Source organism: Lissotriton helveticus, chromosome 2_2 (assembly GCF_964261635.1).
Source record: "Lissotriton helveticus chromosome 2_2, aLisHel1.1, whole genome shotgun sequence".
Taxonomy (NCBI): domain Eukaryota; kingdom Metazoa; phylum Chordata; class Amphibia; order Caudata; family Salamandridae; genus Lissotriton; species Lissotriton helveticus.
In genome coordinates, this window is record NC_136060.1 from 319,229,502 (window position 1) to 319,250,044 (window position 20,543).

Below are 20,543 nucleotides of genomic sequence, written 5' to 3' on the forward strand. Positions count from 1 at the left end.
TTCTCATAAAATTGTTTGGCTATCAAAGGTTAAGGAGCTGTTAACAGCTATTGGTTTTAGTGCTGCATGGGAGACCGGTGCATCGGTTTCTAAACTGGAGGTCAAGCGAGCATATTGGTTGTGGGTCGATGCCCAAGATGCTAGAGCTGAATATCTGGGTAGACTCACAGACGAGTTTCGTCTGCACAAGACAGTACACTCTCTTGAACCTTATATGGACTTTATCAGAAAACCCAAAGATAGGGCCTTATACAGCCAGTTTAGATTGGGAAAACTACCGGTTCGAGAACGCACTTCTAAACTCGCGCAGCCGATTAAACGCTGCTACGAGATCGCCGCCATCACGAGGAAGCCCTCGACCCAGGCCACGCCCACCGCCGCCCGGCCACGCCCCTTTCTGCTACTTAAATCGCGCCATTCACACAGCGCGCACTAGCTAGAAAGTAACTCCTGAGGCGGAAGCCGGAAGCGCTGCACATTTTTAATAATTTGATGTAATTCTTGTGTGTTATTTTAAAACTTCACTGCAAAAGTCTATTTGCCTGGAAAACTTACTCACCCTAAACTCGCGCAGCCGATTAAACGCGGCTACGAGATCGCCGCCATCACAAGGAAGCCCTCGACCCAGGCCACGGCAACCGCCGCTCGGCCACGCCCCTTTCTGCTACTTAAATCGCACCATTCACACAGCGCGCACTAGCTAGAAAGTAACTCCTGAGGCGGAAGCCGGGAGCGCTGCACATTTTTTATAATTTGATGTAATTCTTGTGTGTTATTTTAAAACTTCACTGCAAAAGTCTACTTGCCTGGAAAACTTACTCACCCTAAACTCGCGCAGCCGATTAAACGCTGCTACGAGATCGCCGCCATCACGAGGAAGCCCTCGACCCAGGCCACGCTCACTGCCACTCGGACACGCCCCTTTTCCGTCCTCCCTTAAATAATGTGCCAACCCCGGCTGCGCAGCGGGCGCGCCGCCTGCGCGCCAAAGGCGCGCCAAAGGCAAACCCGTCTGCGCCCGTCCGCGACCGGCCGGGACCAGGGGCCATACCCCCTGCCGGTTTTTAACCAAAACCCTTCCACGCCGATCCGCTATTCGCGCATCGAGCTATTAGCCTTCCACAAAATCAACACAAGCAAAAAAACACACTTATGCATCCAAACGGGGCCAGGACTATCCTACGAACCCATTTCCTGCCTCGCTTGCGGTTGGTCCAGCATGAGTCAAACACCACCAAGCAACCACACAATCCCCGAAAAACAACACCACGCACTGAATTGCCTTTATTTTAATGCTAGATCCTTACCTCGGCACGCCCTGGACATCTGCGACCTACTTACATCTAGGACCCCAGACCTGGTTTTCGTTACCGAAACCTGGTTATCCGAGACCAGTGCACCAGACCTAGCAAACGCCCTTCCCCCCAATTATAAAATCATTATGCAAGACAGACCTGGCAAAAGAGGAGGGGGTGTTGCAGTGATATTCAAGGAACATCTAACATGCCTTGCTGAAGCAGCAACTGCCCATATCGAACATCAGACCTTACCTTTTAAAGTACTCTCCGAGGGCCTCACCATCCTAGCTGGCGCAGTCATATGCAATCTTGGAGCTAAATTATTGAATCAACTCTTGCCACTATGCCTAAAACACAAAAACTATATGATTGTTGGTGACTTCAACATTCATTATGAAAAAATGGATGCCCTAGGAGCTTCCCAGCTAGAATACGATATGGGAATTCTCCAACTGAGGCAGTGGATAGTGGGCCCCACGCATTCAGCTGGCCACACTAGACCTACTATTCACTAATATCGAATCCACCAAGATAAAAGAAATCTACCCCTTATCCTGGTCAGACCACTCCCTTATATCCTTTTCACTTAACCTGCCCGGCAAACCCCTGAAACCCAAAACAGCCCCGCACATCTCCAAACGAGCCTGGAGGCTAATCAACTAATCCAACTTTGAGAAATGCTTTCAAGAGGCGGATGTCAAACTATTGGATGACTCCACTGTCTGTAATGACGTCGCCCTATTAGATGCTGGAATACTGCAAACATTGGACAAACTAGCCCCTATGCGGGAATCCAGAAAAAAAAAATAACAGAAAAATGGTATACCCCCTATCTAAAAAATCTTAAAAAGGAATGCCAAAAACATGAACACCTATGGAGACAGTCCAAAGACAGTGAAGCAAGTCAGAACTATGTCTATAAACGGAAGCAGTACATTTTGGCCATCAAAAACGCAAAGAAGGACTACTTCACTCAACGCATCCAAGAAAATAGCAATTCAGCGAAAGAATTGTTCAAAATAGTGAAAGAGCTTAGCAAACCTTCTAGTACCTCACAATCCCTCACCCCCTCGATCGAGGCCTGTGAGCGTATTAGCACTTTCTTTTCTGAAAAGATCAGGAAAATATATTCCACCTTCACCCCCCAAAATCCCCACAGCAACTTAGACAATTCATCCAAGCCTGCCATGCGAGCAGAAGTACCTAAAGATCCATCAGACTCAGGTAATACTCCCTGTCTATTCAGATTTGAACCACTCTCTGTAGACGAGGTCTCAGCAGTCCTGAGCGCAGTTAAATCAGGATCCCCTTCGGATCCATGTCCCCACTTCGTGTTCACGAAAACTGCTCCCACGCTCTGTCCCCTGATCACTCAACTTTTCAATAAATCGCTAGCTACTGGCACCTTTCCTGACGCCTGGAAGCACGCTTCCGTGACCCCCCTTCTGAAGAAAGCGGGATCTGACATTCTCAATCCAGTGAATTATAGACCCATTTCCCAGCTTCCCTACCTCTCTAAGCCCTTGAGAAACTGGTCAATGTACAACTTACTAGGTACTTAGAAAACAACTCCCTTCTGGATCCCTCTCAGACTGGCTTTAGAGCCAATAACAGCGCCGAGGCAACGTTGCTGGCAGTGTCGGACAGTATCAGATCCTCCACCGATCGAGGTGGAACGGTGGCACTGATACTGCTAGACCTGTTTGACACGGTATCCCACGACTGTCTATTTAACACACTCCGGAGCAAGCGAGTCCAATCCACAGCACTGAATTGGATTCACTCCTTTCTGAGTGATCGCACCCAGGCAGTTCATATGGGCCAGTTCCATTCAAGACCAAACCCCATCAGCTGCGGGGTCCCCCAAGGTGCCTCACTGAGCCCCACCCTTTTCAATGTCTCTATTTCATCTCTTGCGGACATTGGAAGAAAGTGGGGCATTGGCATCTGCTCCTACGCAGACGACACGCAGCTGATGGTAACCATGGACGAAGGGCCTGAGATAACCAAAACTAAGCTACATAACTGCCTTTCCGAAATGGCCCAATGGATGCATAACCACTGCCTAAAGTTGAATGCAGGCAAATCAGAGATTCTTCTATTCGGCGGAGCCAAATGTGTGTGGGACGCCACATGGTGGCCACCCTCTCTGGGACTAGCTCCCACCCCCAAGCAACACGCCAGGAACCTGGGAATCACCATGGATGACGCCCTATCCATGAACGATCACGTCCGATCCCTCTGTGGCAAAGGCTTTGCCATACTAAAACTTCTCGCCAGGATATTTCCCTGGATACCCCTGGACTGTAGACGCTCAGTCACACAAGCCCTACTGATCAGCCGCCTCGGCTATGGCAATGCACTATTCGAAGGGATGAACGAACAGCTGTTCTCTCGCCTACAGGCCCTGCAAAACCTGGCGGCCAAACTCATCTGTAACAAAGGCAAACGAGACTCGGCATCGGAGTGCTTAAAGAAACTCCACTGGCTCCCAATGCGCCAGAGAGCTGCCTTCAAATTGCTCAGCCATGCCCACAGGGCGTTACATAAAACTGGTCCCACAATTCTCCAGGGGAAGATCGATTTCTACGTACCGAATAGGAACCTGCGCTCATGCCAATCAGCCCTGGCCAAAACCAAACGTATCTACAAAGTTAGAACTGGCGGCCGCTCCTTTTCCTACCTCGCAGCAAAAAGATGGAATGATCTACCTAGCGACCTGAGACATACCACAAATTACCTTCAGTTCCGAAAAAGACTCAAAAAATACCTTTTCCCTAAATCATAATCTCTGAGCATACGCCATCAATAGTCCTTTCTGGTACATAGCGCCGTGATAGCCCATGGGATGAGTGTTGCGCTCTATAAATACCGCAAATAAATAAATAAATAAATAAGTGGAAACCCCCTTACCAAACACTTGCCATTTGTCCGTTCTGTAACGCTGCACTAGAAACTATTCCACACCTTTTTTTCGTTTGCAGCGCCTATAACAAACCCCGATCGAAATGGCTAAAACCTGTTTGTCGGCAGCCTGAGACTAGGAGCCATGTCTCTGCCTTAAGAATTCTACGGACAGATCCTAACACTACATTGGCCTGTGGGGTAGCAAAATTCCTCAGCTGGGCATGGGTGATTAGACTTAAAGGCCTATGACAAATTTCACTAGCTGATTTTTTTACTTTTAAAATCATGCTCAAAGCTGTAAATGGTTTAATGTCTTTTTATTCTCGTCTTTTAACTATTTATGAAGTGTTTTTTAATCAAAAAATGTATTGCATTTTAATTGTTATGTGCTTTTAAGATATTTTTTATATCGAAATAAAGCTTTGATTGATATATGGTATGGAGGCATAGGTCTTTTACAGGTATTTTGTGTGATAATCCTCGTCTTCTCCTGCTGGAATTGTCAACAGTAGAGGGTGAAATGGAGGTTGTGGCCTAATGTACTAAGAGACTGGTTGCAAAAAGCGGTCACAATTTTGCATCCCTACTCTTTGTCACCCATCTCTGATTTTCCAATGAATGAGATGTTATGTTGCATCATTTATTCCATTTCCTCATCAGTACTGCTGTTCCTATACATCAAGGAAAAGAGAAAACACATCTGGTAGCCAGCATGTTTCTTCTCCCTCAGTGGTGCGCAGACCTGCAGCTTTTTTGAGGTTTTTGCATTTTTTTCTTTCTTCAACATTGGAGTATTTGCTTCAAGGGGGTGGGGGGGCAGTGTCCCACACAGGTGTATCCTAATAGCCTTCTAGAATTAAGGAGTCCGATAGGTAAAGTATCCATGTCCATCACAGGAAGTATAATTCTTGGCGGCTGTTTGAGGTATTACGAGCGGGAAACCTGGTCAGACAAGAATTAGGCAACCTAAGACTTACAGAACTGCATCTCTAATTTCTACTACAGGGACGGCTGCATTGTATGCCTTCCCACTTCTAGTACATGTATCCATCAACTAGCCCCACTACTGCTTTAGTTTTAGAAAAAATTACATCGCTATGCTTTAACCATTTACAACCAAATTTCCTCTCCTCTTAGTGACTTTATGCTTGTCTTTGTCCATGTTTAGAGCTCCGTTTGGCTAGGTTTGCTTGATAGAAGTAAGATATATATATATATATGTGTTGTGTGTATATTTCCAGCAACAAGGGAATCCTGACATTTAATCAACCCACGGAGGGATGAAGAATTGTTTTTTAATTACGATCGGAGCAGCGGCAAACTAGTGAAGTAATGTACTTTTCACAGAACTAAGGTTACCAGAATGCACTTTTTTTACTCACCTGAGGCCCACTAGGGCGGCAAGCTTACTTATTTCCGGTGGTAATACACTGTAAAACTATTTGTTAAATTGTGATGCATGGCCTGTGAGTAAGGGCGTAAAAGCCGGAAATGCGTAAGGCCTGGCAGCAGGGATGCCAATTTCACTGTGAGCTTGAGCTCATAATAAATTACACAAGGAGAATCTGCATGTGAGCGCCTTTCTTCTTGGGACAAAACTGTCCAGCCCTCCCCGACCCCTACTTAATGGCGGCCACTGCGCGGCCGCGCAGCGGCCGCGGGCTGCGGGCGCGCCGCTGGTGCACCGAAGGTGCGTCAAAGGCAAGCACGTCTGCGCTCGTCTGCGACCCGTCCGCGACCAGCACCAGGAACCCTGGACCTCCGCCCCGCCAACGCTACGACCCAGCAGCACTCCACGCACTCAACCCAGGCTGCAACAACAACTGCAAGCTAGCATCACCAGCCGACACCCATGGACCCTTCAGCTGTCACCGCTGCCGGCACACCTGCAGCACCGCCAAGAACACGGATCCAGCACAACCCGCCCACAAGAACACAACAGAACCGAAGACCCTGCAATGCATCCTCCTCAACGTCCGATCCCTCCACAAACACGCCACAGAAATCTGGGACCTCCTCGACAGCACAACCCCAGACGTAGCATTCTTCACCGAAACCTGGACCAACACCACCTCGGGACCGGACATCGCCATCGCCATCCCCCAAGGATACAAGATCTCCAGGAAGGACCGCCCCATCCACCCAGGAGGAGGAATCGCCATCATCCACAAATCCAGCCTCCGCCTGAGCACACTCTCTGACGAGTCCACAGAACTGATGGAACACCTTCACTTCAAGATACTGGCCAGCCCCACCGCCGCCCTCCGAGGAACCCTCATCTACCGACCTCCTGGACCCCGCGGACCCTTCGCCAACTCCATTACGGACATTATCTCCCTTCAGGCCATCGCATCCACCAACTACACCCTGCTGGGAGACCTCAACTTCCACCTCGACAATCAACTGGACCCCAACACCACATCCCTCCTGGACAACCTCCACAACATTGGACTCCGCCGGATCGTGACCGAGCCCACACACTCAGCAGGACACACCCTCGACCCCCTCTTCACTACAGGAAACTCCATCACCTTCAGCCACACCACCGAACTCCCATGGACCGACCATCGTTGCGTCCACTTCACCTTCAGAACACCCACCATCCACAGACACCAGCACCTGCTTCCACAAAGAAACTGGACCAAAATCACCGATGACCAGCTCACCTCCTCACTCAACAACTCCACCCCAACCATCGCGGAAAACGACGACCCCAACACCGCAGCCCGAACCCTGCATAGATGGATCTCGGACAGCACCAACACCATAGCCCCCCTCAAGAAAAACAACAATACCCGTGCCAAGAAAGCCAGATGGTTTACCACCGAACTTCGAGAGTCCAGGCGCACATGCCGCCGCCTCGAAAAGGCCTGGAGAAACACCAAATCCACAGAAGCCCACAACAACTTCAGAGCCGCCACCAACGCCCACCATCAACTCATCAGAGAAACGAGGAAAAAAGCGATTGAAGACAGAATCTCCACCCACGCACACAACAGCAAAGAACTCTTCAGCATCATCAAGGAGTTCGCCCAACCCACCAGCGAGTCTACCGACATCCCTCCCTCACAAGACCTCTGCGACAAACTCAGCATCTTTTTCCACCACAAAATCAAGAGCATCTACGACAACTTCGACGAAGACAACCAACACACTGAACCCTCACCAACCACCCCCGACACCCGGAAACCAGCGATTGATGACTGGACAGCACTCACCACCGAAGACACACTGAAGACAATGAAGTCAATCCACTCAGGGGCCCCCACGGACCCCTGCCCCCACCAAGTCTTCAACAGAGCCGCCAACACCATCGCACCCATGCTTCGCCAAACCATCAACCGCTCCCTGGTGACCGCCTCATTCCCCGACGATTGGAAACACACCGAGGTCAACCCCCTCCTAAAGAAACCCTCAGCGGACCCCACCGACCTCAAAAACTACAGACCCATCTCCCTGCTCCCGTTCCCAGCGAAAGTCATCGAGAAAGCCATCAACAGCCAACTCGCCACATTCATTGAAGAACACAACATCCTCGACTCCTCCCAATCCGGCTTCAGAAAAAACCACAGTACGGAAACCGCCCTCCTCGCCGCAACAGACGACATCCGCACCTTACTGGACAAAGGAGAAACAGTAGCCCTCATCCTCCTCGACCTATCAGCGGCGTTCGACACAGTCTCCCACCGCACCCTAATACGCAGACACTACGATGCAGGAATCCAGGACAAGGCCCTCAACTGGATCTGCTCCTTCCTCTCCAGCAGGACGCAGCGGGTCAGACTCCCCCCTTTCCTCTCAGACCCCACACCTATCACCTGCGGAGTCCCCCAGGGCTCCTCCCTCAGCCCGACGCTCTTCAACGTCTACATGGCTCCACTTCCCCGCATCGTCAGAACCTACGGACTCAACATCGTGTCATATGCAGACGACACCCAGCTCATCCTCTCCCTATCCAACGAGCCCAACACCGCCAGACGCAACTTTCGAGAAGGCATGGAAGCCGTCGCCAAATGGATGAAAAACAGCTGCCTACAACTAAACACCAACAAAACAGAAGTACTCATCATGGGCCCAAACCCCGACGCCTGGAGTGACACCTGGTGGCCCACCGCCCTCGGAAACCCGCCAACCCCCACAGACCACGCACGCAACCTGGGAATCATCCTGGACTCCGAGCTCAAAATGGACCGCCAGATCAACTCTGTCTCATCTTCCTGCTTCCACACCCTCCGCCTCCTTCGTAAGACCTTCAAATGGATCCCCCTCGAACACCGAAAGACAGTCACTCACGCCCTGGTCACCAGCAGACTCGACTACGGCAACGCACTCTACGCCGGAATAAACAAAAACCTCATCCGCAAGCTACAGAACATCCAGAACGCCGCCGCAAGACTGGTCCTCAACCTGCCAAAACACTGTCACATCTCCCAGCACCTGCGCACACTCCACTGGCTCCCCGTCGAGGCGAGAATCACCTTTAAGATGCTCACCCACGCACACAAGGCCCTCCACGGCACCGGACCAGCATACCTGAACAGCCGACTCAAATTCCACGCACCCCAAAGGACCCTACGATCAGCCCAGCTTTCCTACGCTGTGGTCCCCCGCACCAGAAAGACCAGATCGGGAGGCCGCTCCTTCTCCTTCCTCGCGGCCAAAGCATGGAACGCCCTTCCGCTCCACCTCAGACAGACAACATCGCTCCCCATCTTCGCAAGAAACCTCAAAACCTGGCTCTTCGACAGACCCCCTCCTTGATGGAATGGAACCTGCACCCCCCAACCCCCCCCCCACCCCTAGCGCCTTGAGACCCTTACAGGTGAGTAGTCGCGCTTTAACAAACTCCTGATTGATTGATTGATTGAAAACGTTTGTTCTGAAATATTACTGGCTAGTCCGGCCGGGAAAGGCCTGGACCGTTTCAGTCTCTCTGTGTTTTGAAGGATTAATTTAACCATCCACTTATGATGTCTGACTATGCTTTGAAATGCATGTGAGGGACTCTTTTCATGCCCTCTCTCACTCTCTTTCTTTCTCTCTGACCCCCTCATCCTTGTTTTCAACTCACCTTCTTGTCCTCGACCCAATAACCGCATGTCCTCCAGTCTCCTTTCTTATAGTGGCTCACCTACCCATGATCATTTTCTCGACCATTCCAAAATGGACACCTGCATGTGTACATGTGAGCCACAGGCATCCTGTAGTGCAACTTGTTTTCCCATTAATAAATCACATTCAAAGATGGAAGAATCACATGTATCCACTGCAACCACCTTCAAATTAAATGTATTACAATTTAGCAAATTGCTTTAAAAATAGTAGCCCTGTATAGCAAATATACTATTTTATCTCCATGTGCAACCATCTTTAAATTAAATGTGTTTCATTTGTGCAAGCGTCTTTAAATTAAATGTGTTTTAATTTAACTAATGCTTTAAAAATGGTAGCCAAAAATAGCAAAGATCATTTTAATGTCCGGTGCTTTTAAACTGCAGTCAAGCCAAATCACAATAGCAGCCATATAGTTTTGTTATACATGTGGATTGTGCAAATATACACTGAAACCCACATATGGCATTCAACTTCCATGCTATTAGTTTGAATTGGGTGAATCCTGTTGTAACAATACCATTTTAGGGCCAAAACACTTGGTCTGTGACACTAAGGAGTCGATTCCGATCTCGCTCAGAAGGCCTACGAATCAGGTTTGGCTTTTACGGATCCGATTTGTATTCTTCTTTTCCGACCGAATCGTACACTGGTCCGAACAACCAAGTATGATGCAAAGATCGCATATGCGTGAAGCGAATCGTCTCCCAATCTGACCCCGTCGATATGACTCGTACACAGACAGCTCGTACAGCTCTGTGGAGTCTGTTTCCGAGCGAGCAAGTACATTGCACGTTTTAGACAGCCTTCACGATTTGGTATGTCTGGATTGAAAAAGCTGCCGGAATTGTTCTTTTGGGGCCCGTAGCAGGTCCCCCATCACCCGGAGCCCTCTCGTTCGGACCTGTGGGGGCAGCCATCGGTCCCCCCTTGTCATGCATGCACAGTGTGGCAGGCACCATGGGGTGCCGGCCACAGGGTGTACCATTTCCCCCACCCACCCATTTTTGCTATGGAGCCTGTGTACGCGTCCAGTATACAGGCTCCCATAGAGTTCAATGGGAGTCCGAGCAAACCGAGTCCGTAAGCATACAAATGCATCGTACTCGCTCGCTCAGACTCCAGGTGCACGATTCGCTCATAAAGCCCTACGGATCCGAGTTGTGCGGAGAGCTTTACAAGCGAGATCGGATTCGGGCCCTAAATAGCAGTGACACACCACACAGTCATAAACCAAGTAAAAATTGGGTCCAGAAAAAGTTGCATAATTTGGGGTTAACAAGCAGAAAAGGCTGATTCCCTATAAGTGTAGATGGAAATGATGTACAATATCAAAGGTGTCAACAACATTTTGATAGCGTTCATTTTACTCCATCAAGAAAAAAAACAGAGGATTCCATCATAAAATTCTACTAGTTGAATTCTTACAAAAGTTTTCAACGTTCAATTTGATTGTGTCTTTAATCATTTTTGAGAACCATAAATCTAGCTATATTATTTTTACTGGTTGAAAGGTAAGATCTACATCGGCGAAAAGCTGGGTAGTGCACTAAATATTTAAAGGTAATATTTCAGATTTGTCAGAATTCAACCAAATAACTTTATTATTGGGAGAGAACAGAAACTCCTTCTCATGCAGAACAGCGTAGGCTTGCAGCTGCTGCACTGCACTCCATGAGAGTCTAGTAAATCTGCCCCTATTTGTGCTAGGACCCTTGCGGTTCCGGGTGAACTCAGCAGAGGTAGTACGTAACTGGCTTGGAGGTGTTAAGGTGTGGTTATTAATTGTTATGACATACTCAGAGAGGTGTGTGTGTGTGTGTGTGATTGTATGTGGAGCAATAAAGATGTACAATCCGTAACTCTATGTGTGGCGTATTCATTTGCATGCTCTCGGATTGGGGAAGACGCTACAACTGGGGACGACTGCGGGATCGATGACCAAAGAAATGAGACTGCTAAGCCTGGAAGTTTGCATTGTTACAGCAAACTCCTTGTGTGTTGCACGTGTGCACAATTCGATGAGAAGCAGTTTGAAGGTGGTGTATGTGGAATCGAAGCCCCACTCCGGCCCATATACTGTCCTCGAAGAAGTTGAAGGCCCGGCAGAAGAGCGCTTTCAGAAATCCTGCCAGAAACCCACTGGTAAAGCCAAAAGAAGAGATACTGAGCCAGAGCGTAACACAGAGCCATCATCGATATCAAGCACAACGCTAAAGGCAGTGGCAAACAGGCACAAAAGTGCAAGCAAGAGCGAGGGAAGTACCACACAACCTTGAATCGGTTGAGACCACCAGGCACGATCAAGCTGCTAATGCGTGCACAGTGCACCAAAAGGGTGTCAGAATTGTAAAATGTTATAATGACTGCAGAACAGAGGTGGAAGTATGGTGCAGCCACAATCCTGAAACCACCGCCACCGTTTGACACAACAAAGAAGCAGAAAATTTGAGCCAAGTGGACTGCATGGATTGAGAGATTCGATGATTTCATAGATGTGCTAGAAGAAGTAGATCTTAAGAACTTCATTAAGTATTTGAAGAACCATATCGGTGATGGAGTAAAAGAAGTGTTGAAGAAAATATCACAAGCTGATGCAGTATTATATCTTCAATCAAGGAAGCATTGGCAGCTAAGTTCAATGCAATGCTGAATTTTGACTATGAAAGGTACATATTCAATCAAGCATGACAGCAAGCTGGTGAAGCGATGGAAAAGGTTTGTTGAAAAACGTGATGTGCTTATCAAACACTGCATGTTTAGGGAATTCAGTGTTGAAGAGGCCATGCATCTCCGAGTCATTAAGGGTTATCTCTAAGACTCTTTCAGAAGAGGCATGTTGACAGAAAGTGCTGATGGCTGCAAGGGCTGAACAAAGAGCAGATCGACAAGCCGCTGACATGGAAGCTGAAAAAGCAAAAAATTAATCAGCATTTATCATGAAAAGCGAGCACCAGATAGATTCCAGCAAGTCGACGTCTCCAAAGAAGACAAAAACTGTGTTTCTGATGTGATTTTTCAGTTCCATATGAAGGCAAATGTCCAGCCATAGGACAAACATGTGCAAAGGTTGTGGTGAAGAGAACCACTTAATAATGGTTACAATACAGAAGAAAAACAAACTGCAAGTCACAGAGAAAAGAGAAAATTAACACCAGGTTCCAGACGCATTCTTGCATTGCTCACAAAGCCAAAAGGCAACATCAGTGATGGGGATCAGGCAAGAAGCCAGACAAAGTCGATTGTCCTCAGGTTCATCCTTCAAAGGCTCGTCGATATCATGCCGAGCACCAGTGAAGAAGATGGATGTGTGCTGATGGCATCGATCAAGGAACAACAGGCAATTGTAGGTTTGGCTGCATGCATGAAAGAACAAATGAAAAAAGCAAACCACCAAATGAAAAAAAGGAATGTATTTGGACATTGCCCTCAGATCACAAAAAAGGTAAATGTTTGCCCCATCACCATTATAGACAGTGGTTCACCGATTAGCATCATGCCAGTCGAAACTTCAGCAGTCAATCTTCTGTGCCATGCCTTAACCCATCAAATATGTAAGTATAAGCATGGACTGCTTCTAAACCATTGCAGAATCAAGGGCATTCACCACGACATTGAAACATAAAGCAGTTTCTATGCAATCGACAATTCATCTTCTTCAAGGAACTTTGTCCAGTGCTTGCCTACTCAGTTTTACAGAGGCTGCCAACATAGAACTGATATCTCTCAAATGCATCCTCCACAATCAATCTGAGGTTGTGATTCAGTTCCTGTCATCACTTCACTGCCTTGGCAGGCTCAAGACGAAGAAAGTGCAACTTCACATCAAAGAGGACATTCACCTTGTAGCCCAGCGACACTGCAGAGTTCCTTTTCACTTGAAAGACGCTGTTGAGAAAGAACTAGAAATGCTACTGAAACATGACATCATTGAGTGATCCACTGGTCCTACACAATGGCTGTCACCCATAGTGGTGGTGCCAAAAGGGGACAGTAAGGGTGCAGTGCACAACTGTGTTGATATTTGCCAGGCCGACAAAGCGGTCAGAGAGAAAGACATCCTGGTCCACACATAGCAGACATGATCAAGCAGCTGAATGGTGCCAACGTCTTCTCATGTCTTGACCTGAGCAAGTGAAGCCATCAACTTGAGTTGACGTCACTACTTTTTCTATTCATGTTGGTTTGTTCAGATACAAAAGGTTGAGTTTTGGAGTTTCGTCAGCTACATAAATATTTCAGGATGCTATATGTCAAATAATACAACCTGTCACAAATGCTTTTAACTACAGTGATACTGGTATTTGGAGCAATTGAAAAGGAGAATGACAAGGCTCTTACATAAGTGTGTCAGTTACTTGCTTATGCAGGTATGACTCTGAAAAATTGCAGTGCTAGCCGTACATATAGTTTACAACGTCTCCTTAATTGGAGTAACAAATAACCTTTTGATTGAAGATTTGTATGGTATTATTTATTTATACCTTGTGAATTATTTATTTTTAGTTAGAAAGATAGTTTTTACGACAAGACATACCATGTACAAACAATTATTCAAACAATGACTATACAAAATTACAACACTACTACATAAAACACAAATCAAAGCATTTCATATGTACATTTGCACGATATCCACATTTGTTCAATATCATATATACATTACCACAGTATCCATATTTTTGATACAATTCCAATCAAGGAATGGAGAAAACAAATAAGAAGAAATCAAGTGGAGAAAAGATGAATCAATAACGTGCACAATATTAGTCAAAAAAGAATAGACTGAATCAATGTTTCAGTCATTCAACAGTGCTTGTCTCCATTTGGCCGACGCGTTTCGATTGATAGCAGTTCACAGAGGCTATCAATTTTAGAATAGGAACTTATGTATATTTTCTTTTCATTTTTTTGCACAAAACCATACAGGAAAAATCAAACAGCCCTGATAAGAACACATTAATTAATATTCCGAGTTCGAAACGCGTCGGCCAAATGGAGACAAGCACTGTTGAATGACTGAAACATTGATTCAGTCTATTCTTTTTTGACTAATATTGTGCATGTTATAGATTCATCTTTTTTCCACTTGATTTCTTCTTGTTTGTTTTCTCCATTCCTTGATTGGAATTGTATCAAAAATATGGATACTGTGGTAATGTATATATGATATTGAACAAATGTGGATATCGTGCAAATGTACATATGAAATGCTTTGATTTGTGTTTTATGTAGTAGTGTTGTAATTTTGTATAGTCATTGTTTGAATAATTGTTTGTACATGGTATGTCTTGTCGTAAAAACTATCTTTCTAACTAAAAATAAATAATTCACAAGGTATAAATAAATAATACCATACAAATCTTCAATCAAAAGGTGATTTGTTACTCCAATTAAGGAGACGTTGTAAACTATATGTACGGCTAGCACTGCAATTTTTCAAAAATTTATATATGGTCCAGCTGCCCGTACGTCCCAGGACCTAACTCCCTGTATATAACGGTATGACTCTGAAAGCAGAAAAGTGTGAGTTTCACAAGACTAAACTTAAATTCTTTAGACACATATTTTCTGATTAAAGAATGACTACCGACCCTAATAAAGTGAAAGCATCTACTTGAGAAGTGTGGCTCACTGGTTAGAGCGGCAGACTCTGAAGCAGAGATCAGGCCTGGGACCAGAGTTCAAGTCCTGACGCGGCAGGGTCTTGAGCTCAATGTCTGCGGACTCGATAATTCTCGTCTCGGTGCCTACTCTAATCATGGGTCCCACGCTGCAACTCTGGGCAATAGCTTGCTTAATCTCCACAACGGCCCCTACAACACTGGGATGCCTGGCTTCACCTTGGGGGTGCCCGGGAGGGGCTTCTCACAGGGAGAGCCAGGAAGGGTTCCACAGCATTATACAGCGCCGGGACGCCCCGTTGGGGCAGCTGTGTGCTTTACAAAATACACTACTACTACTACTTCCCCCCACAAGATGTCACTATGCTGGGATTCTTCTTAGGCATGGCCAGTTATTGGTGATTTTGCCGCTGTGAGTGCTCCATAGAGAGAAATGATAAAACAGAATGTCCCGTTCAAATGGTCTGAATAATGTGATTGAAGCTTGAAAAGAATGAAACACGCAATTGATAATGTAACTGAGATGCCCTACTTTGAACACAAACTACAGACTGAGATCACAGTAGTTGCAAGCCCGGTGGGGCTGGGGGCAATCTTTGCTCAACATATTGGTCATCCGAATGCCCAGAGACATATTTTGGTCTATGCAAGTGGAAGTTTGTCTGACACAGAACTTGCCCATTCTCAGCCAGAAAAGGAGAGCCTGACTGTAGTGTGGACCTGCAAACATTTTCATGTGTTTCTATATGGAAAATGTTTCACTATCAGAACAGACCATCAAGTGCTGCTCCTTGATTTGAGAGGCAAGGGTTGGGACTGCAAGAGTACGACTATGCAATTGTACACAGGCTAGGTGAAGACCAAAACTCTGCTGATTATTTTTCACAAGCACTGCTGAATGATCACAGTTCAACATAAAAAACAGCTCAGGAGTACATTAACTTCATTGTGAAGTCCAGTACACCAGCAGCCCTACCCGTTGAACAGCTTATTGCTTCTACCAATGCTGACAAGAACATGCTTATCCTCAAAGACATCATTTCAACTCAGTCCTGGAAAATGAGTGTTCAACCTATTTCTGACAATGCTAAATTAAAAAAACTCAACAATGTACAGGGTGAACTGTCCGTGACCAAGGAAGGTGTTATAGTTAGAGGCTCGAGGATTGTCATATCTGAGAGCCTAAGATGACAGGTAAGTGAACTAGCCCATGAAAGACGTTGTGGCATTGTAGCTACCGAAAGAGCCCTAAGAGACGGGTTGTGGTTCCTGCGCTTACACGAGCAAGTTGCGAGGGAACTAAATAAGTACCATCTTCGTAGCTGCCTTCCCCCAAAGTGACACAAAATCCATTGATTTGATTTGATTTATGTATTTGTAAAGTGCGACGAATACCCATGGGTGTCTTGGCACTAGAAAACGGTAGATTGCAAGGTACTGGCGGGAATCCAGAAAGATCAGTTGTTAAAGAGCCAGGTTTTTAGTGCCTTTCTGATTGACTGCTCTTTATGGAAATGGGGAGTGGTTCTAGATCTTAATTGTCCCTAACAAAAAGCTTCTGCCTCCTCAGTGGGCCTTCTCATATTTAGGTGTCTGCAGAAGTTTTGTATGGGCTGATCTTAGGCTTCTGGCCAGGCGCATACCATTTCAAATGCATCCTCAAAAAATGCTGTCATATACTCTGTAAAGCTTTGAAGGCCAGACATTGAGATTTAAACTCAATCCTTATTTTCATCGGGAGCCAATGGAGGACTCTTAAATTGTGAGAGCCTGATTTAAACCTAGGGATGTCTAGTGCCAATCTGGCAGCGGTGTTCTGCATTACGGCAGTCTTAGTAGATGCTGGGATTGAATTCCCAGGTCTAGTGCATTCCCTTAGTCCAATCTCAACAGGGCCAATGCTGTGACCAGAGTTTTAATTGCATCGGGCGGAATGAATGGGCAGATTTTTCTAATCATTTTTAGAATAAACCAGATTGAGCTTGTTAATGTGATTACTAAATATTAATTTTTCAGAAGATGACTCCAATGTTCTTAACATTGGGCAATGGTCACTTCTATGACCCTTTCTTGTGTAAAAACGCCCCCTTGCATACATTACACCTGGCGCAGGTATAATGTGGCGCAGGGGTTTACAAAGTGATGCATCTACCTAGATGTGTCACTTTGTAAATATGGCGCAACAAGGCGTATTTTTTACGCCACGGGTGCGTCACAAAAAGTGACGCACCTGCGGTGTAAAAGTGACGCATGGTCTCATAAATAAGGCCCCATGTCAGTACCATTTCAGCCTTTCGTGTTTTTAAGTTCAATAAATTCGCTTTATTGCTTTGGGTAATAATAACACCTGTTATGCACAGAGTTTAAAAATGGCCGAAATATACTATTAAGAAGTATGTGAAACAAGTTATTGTTAATTATTATAGTATGGTAATCAAAATGAACATGAAGTTGGATAATAAAGGGCTAACAGTGTAAAAATGGTACACATGAGGTCGACATTATCAACACACTTGACCTAGATTGTTCTACTAATTCACAACGTGATATAAATGTTAAAGCATAAACCTTCTGTAACTATTGTTTTCCTTTGCACTTTTCAAACCTTGGTTAAGAGATACACAGAGCTACCCCCACTCATACACACATACACTTGCTGTACATATGTTTTTCTGATTAACACACCTAATTATTTTGGTTGCATATAATTTACAGCTAATGAATACATTTTTTATTTCCTAAACGTTTGCTAGTTGTGGTATGGCTTTACTCATATTGCTCCCTATTTATAAAAAAATAAGCAATTTTTTATAAATGGAATTACCCTAAGTTGAAAATAAGTTCAAATGGCACTTAACGCATTGTAATAAAGGAAAACGGCACATCCTTGGATTCCAAAACGTAAAGTTTTTTTTACATACGAAAGATAATGGGAGGAGTGAATACATTGTTCTCAACCAATGGTGATTATTCGGAACCGCATTACAGTCCATTGTGCTTTGCCCCCTCTTACACTCTAGACAGAGACCAGCCACATGCAAATCTGTCTTGATCCTGCTGCAAAAGGAACAACAGTCCGCCCAAACTAGGGGCCATAACACAGCCTCTGCAGCCCCGTGCCTCAGAGGCCTCACTTTGCAGGGGGTCCCTTTCAGCCCAGGGTGAAGGAACATCAATGAGACATGGGCGGGCATCATTTTGTGTTACTCCACTGCCAGGCAAGGCACTTGCAGGTAGCAGTCTAAGCAACTCCAAATGAGTGTCGGGCACTGTTGCTTGTTTCATTTTAAAGCACTCAGGAACGTGTGAATACGGTATTGTTATACAGAATAGTTGCACAACTGAAATGCGGTCATTTTTCATATTTCCACGAGAATCTGATATAAACGGAATCAAAGAAACATTACAATTCCACTTTAAATAAGCACCGTGGTTTGGTCAATGGTGTGTGAAGTAACAACGCCGCCCTCAATATGTCTCACTAACCCGGTAAGGAAAGACCCATCTACAAAGGCGCGCGCTAGACAGGAAACACCTGTCTAAAGCCCAGAAGCGCGGCTTATATCTACGCTTTGGTCATTTCCTCTTCACTTCACATGTATTCGACTTTTTCTACTCCTTCCATTTCCTGGTCACTTCATCTGTTCCGCGTGCGGTTGGCGCCTCTCTCTTCCGGTTTCCCTCTGCATTAGTGTCTTGTCTACTTGTTGTGAACTGTGTATATTGTAATTCTTGAGTCTCGCGCAGGACGGGCTCCTATGTAACTATAGGAGGTCATAGTTTCAGTGTAACTACATCTTTTGATTTCATCAGTGAACAGAATCCACAGCAAACGTTCAACTAAAATGAATTTCCATTTTCTTTTCTCAGGCTGATTTAAAGAGAAAATATACACGAAGACAATCAGCAACAATGAACAGCGAGTAAGTAATGTGTGTCCTAGAAATGGATTACCTGTCAAACTGAACGGTACAGTAACAGAGCCCAGAGCCTGGGCGTTAGGCACTAGGTTGAAAGAATCGCATCGTGGAGAAAAGAAGACTTCTCAAGACACATTAATAACATATCATATCATATCTAAAGGTATAGTTGTAAAGTGCACCTTCACACTTAGGCATCTTGACGCTGAGTAACCAATGTTTATTGTTACTCTACTCAATGGTGCTCATTTTATCGACCTCGGATGGATGAAAGGCTGAGTGGTGCCGCCGGGTTTAAACCTGTGACCATGAGCATAGGCCCCTGAAGTGGACGCATTAATCCCCTGAGCCACCAGACCCGGGAATCGTGCATTATTTGCCATTGCAGTGCTTAGAAATATTTAACTTCTGAAACTCAACCCAGCAGGCACTGTGAAAATGTGCGAGCGCTCCTGGCTTTCATAGGCCGACAGAAAAGCATTTTATAACCAATGTACACACAGGCCCGGATTAAATGGTTTACTAAGTTTATGTTCTAAATTAGGTCAGGGCGCTTTAGGAACCCGCAGTTGAGCCTGTATGAGAGTGAAGAGTGAGCTAAAATGTAGAATGTATGGCTGGCTTTAGCAAGAATCAGGCTGGAATTCTTCTACTCTACATTAGAGTCAAGGTTCAGGTAACATGCAGAAGGACACCTTACAGGTGCAGCACATGCTCCCTGCTCAGTTAACACACTTAACTTTCAGGCCTACTCCTTCATGACACTAATGACTCTACCACACTCATGCGCAAATCGTGCATTCTTCGATGAGCAGGTGAAAAACGAAAACACAGCAGGAGAGATCACCATGTATGTCTGTTCGTATCCGCAGCTGCTGCCAAGTTATGGAATTCCCTGCCTGCCCACATTGCTAGACTTGACTCCTTTGTCTCATTCAATACATCTTTGAAAACATGGCTTTTCTCATCACAGGCTCTCTTGCTTTCTGTGCTTAGAGGCTCCGTTTTTCAGGCATAGCGCTTAGATATACTCGGGTTTAATGCACTCTATGAATACACTTTTCATTTCATTTCATGTCCCTCATAAACAGGACAGTCATAAAAGGAGCAGGTAATGGCCTGTAGGTAGTAAACATTGTGTCTCAGGCTAGTCTCTTACCAACCTGGATTATCAGAAGTGAAATCGATGAAAGTATGGTGCAATGTTTTCGGTCAAGGCTTGTTAGAAGCTTCCACTTCTTGAACATGTTTATGCTTTCTCCGAAGAATGGTCTAATGCCCTTTTCATTCCTGCTTTATCATAGGGATGGTTATTTAGATGAAATTAGACTCTGTAGCGTTATTCCAATTGTGGGTAACATCCCCAAATGCACACAAAAAGAAGAAAAGTTCCAGAAATGTGTTGATTATTTGTACCAATAAAGTTTTATTTGAGTGTTCCTTGAATTTATTCAATGTTCATTGACGTTACTTTCACATCAATAGTTCATTTTAAGCATCCATTTTCATTGCCCAATGCGTTTCGGGCACTTGGCCCTTCATCAGGGGTTCAATGTACTGTCAAAAAAGGAATATACACAACTATTAATCCATATGTATGTATGAAAAAGCATGATTCAAAATTGAGTAACCATGGTATCAAATACCCATCATTTAGACTTTTTAAACCTTATATCCCTCTC

General features: G+C 45.5%; 1 protein-coding gene across 1 annotated transcript in view; it reads left to right on the top strand.

Moving 5' to 3' along the window:
• The window catches only part of CLNK (cytokine dependent hematopoietic cell linker), a 1,039,166-nt gene that overhangs the window by 24,026 nt on the left and 994,597 nt on the right, over positions 1-20,543 (top strand). The window contains exon 2 of the mRNA XM_078678887.1: positions 18,812-18,864. Coding sequence (XP_078535013.1) covers positions 18,854-18,864 — 11 coding nt within the window. The 5' untranslated portion in view covers positions 18,812-18,853. The remainder of the gene's footprint in view (positions 1-18,811; positions 18,865-20,543) is intronic.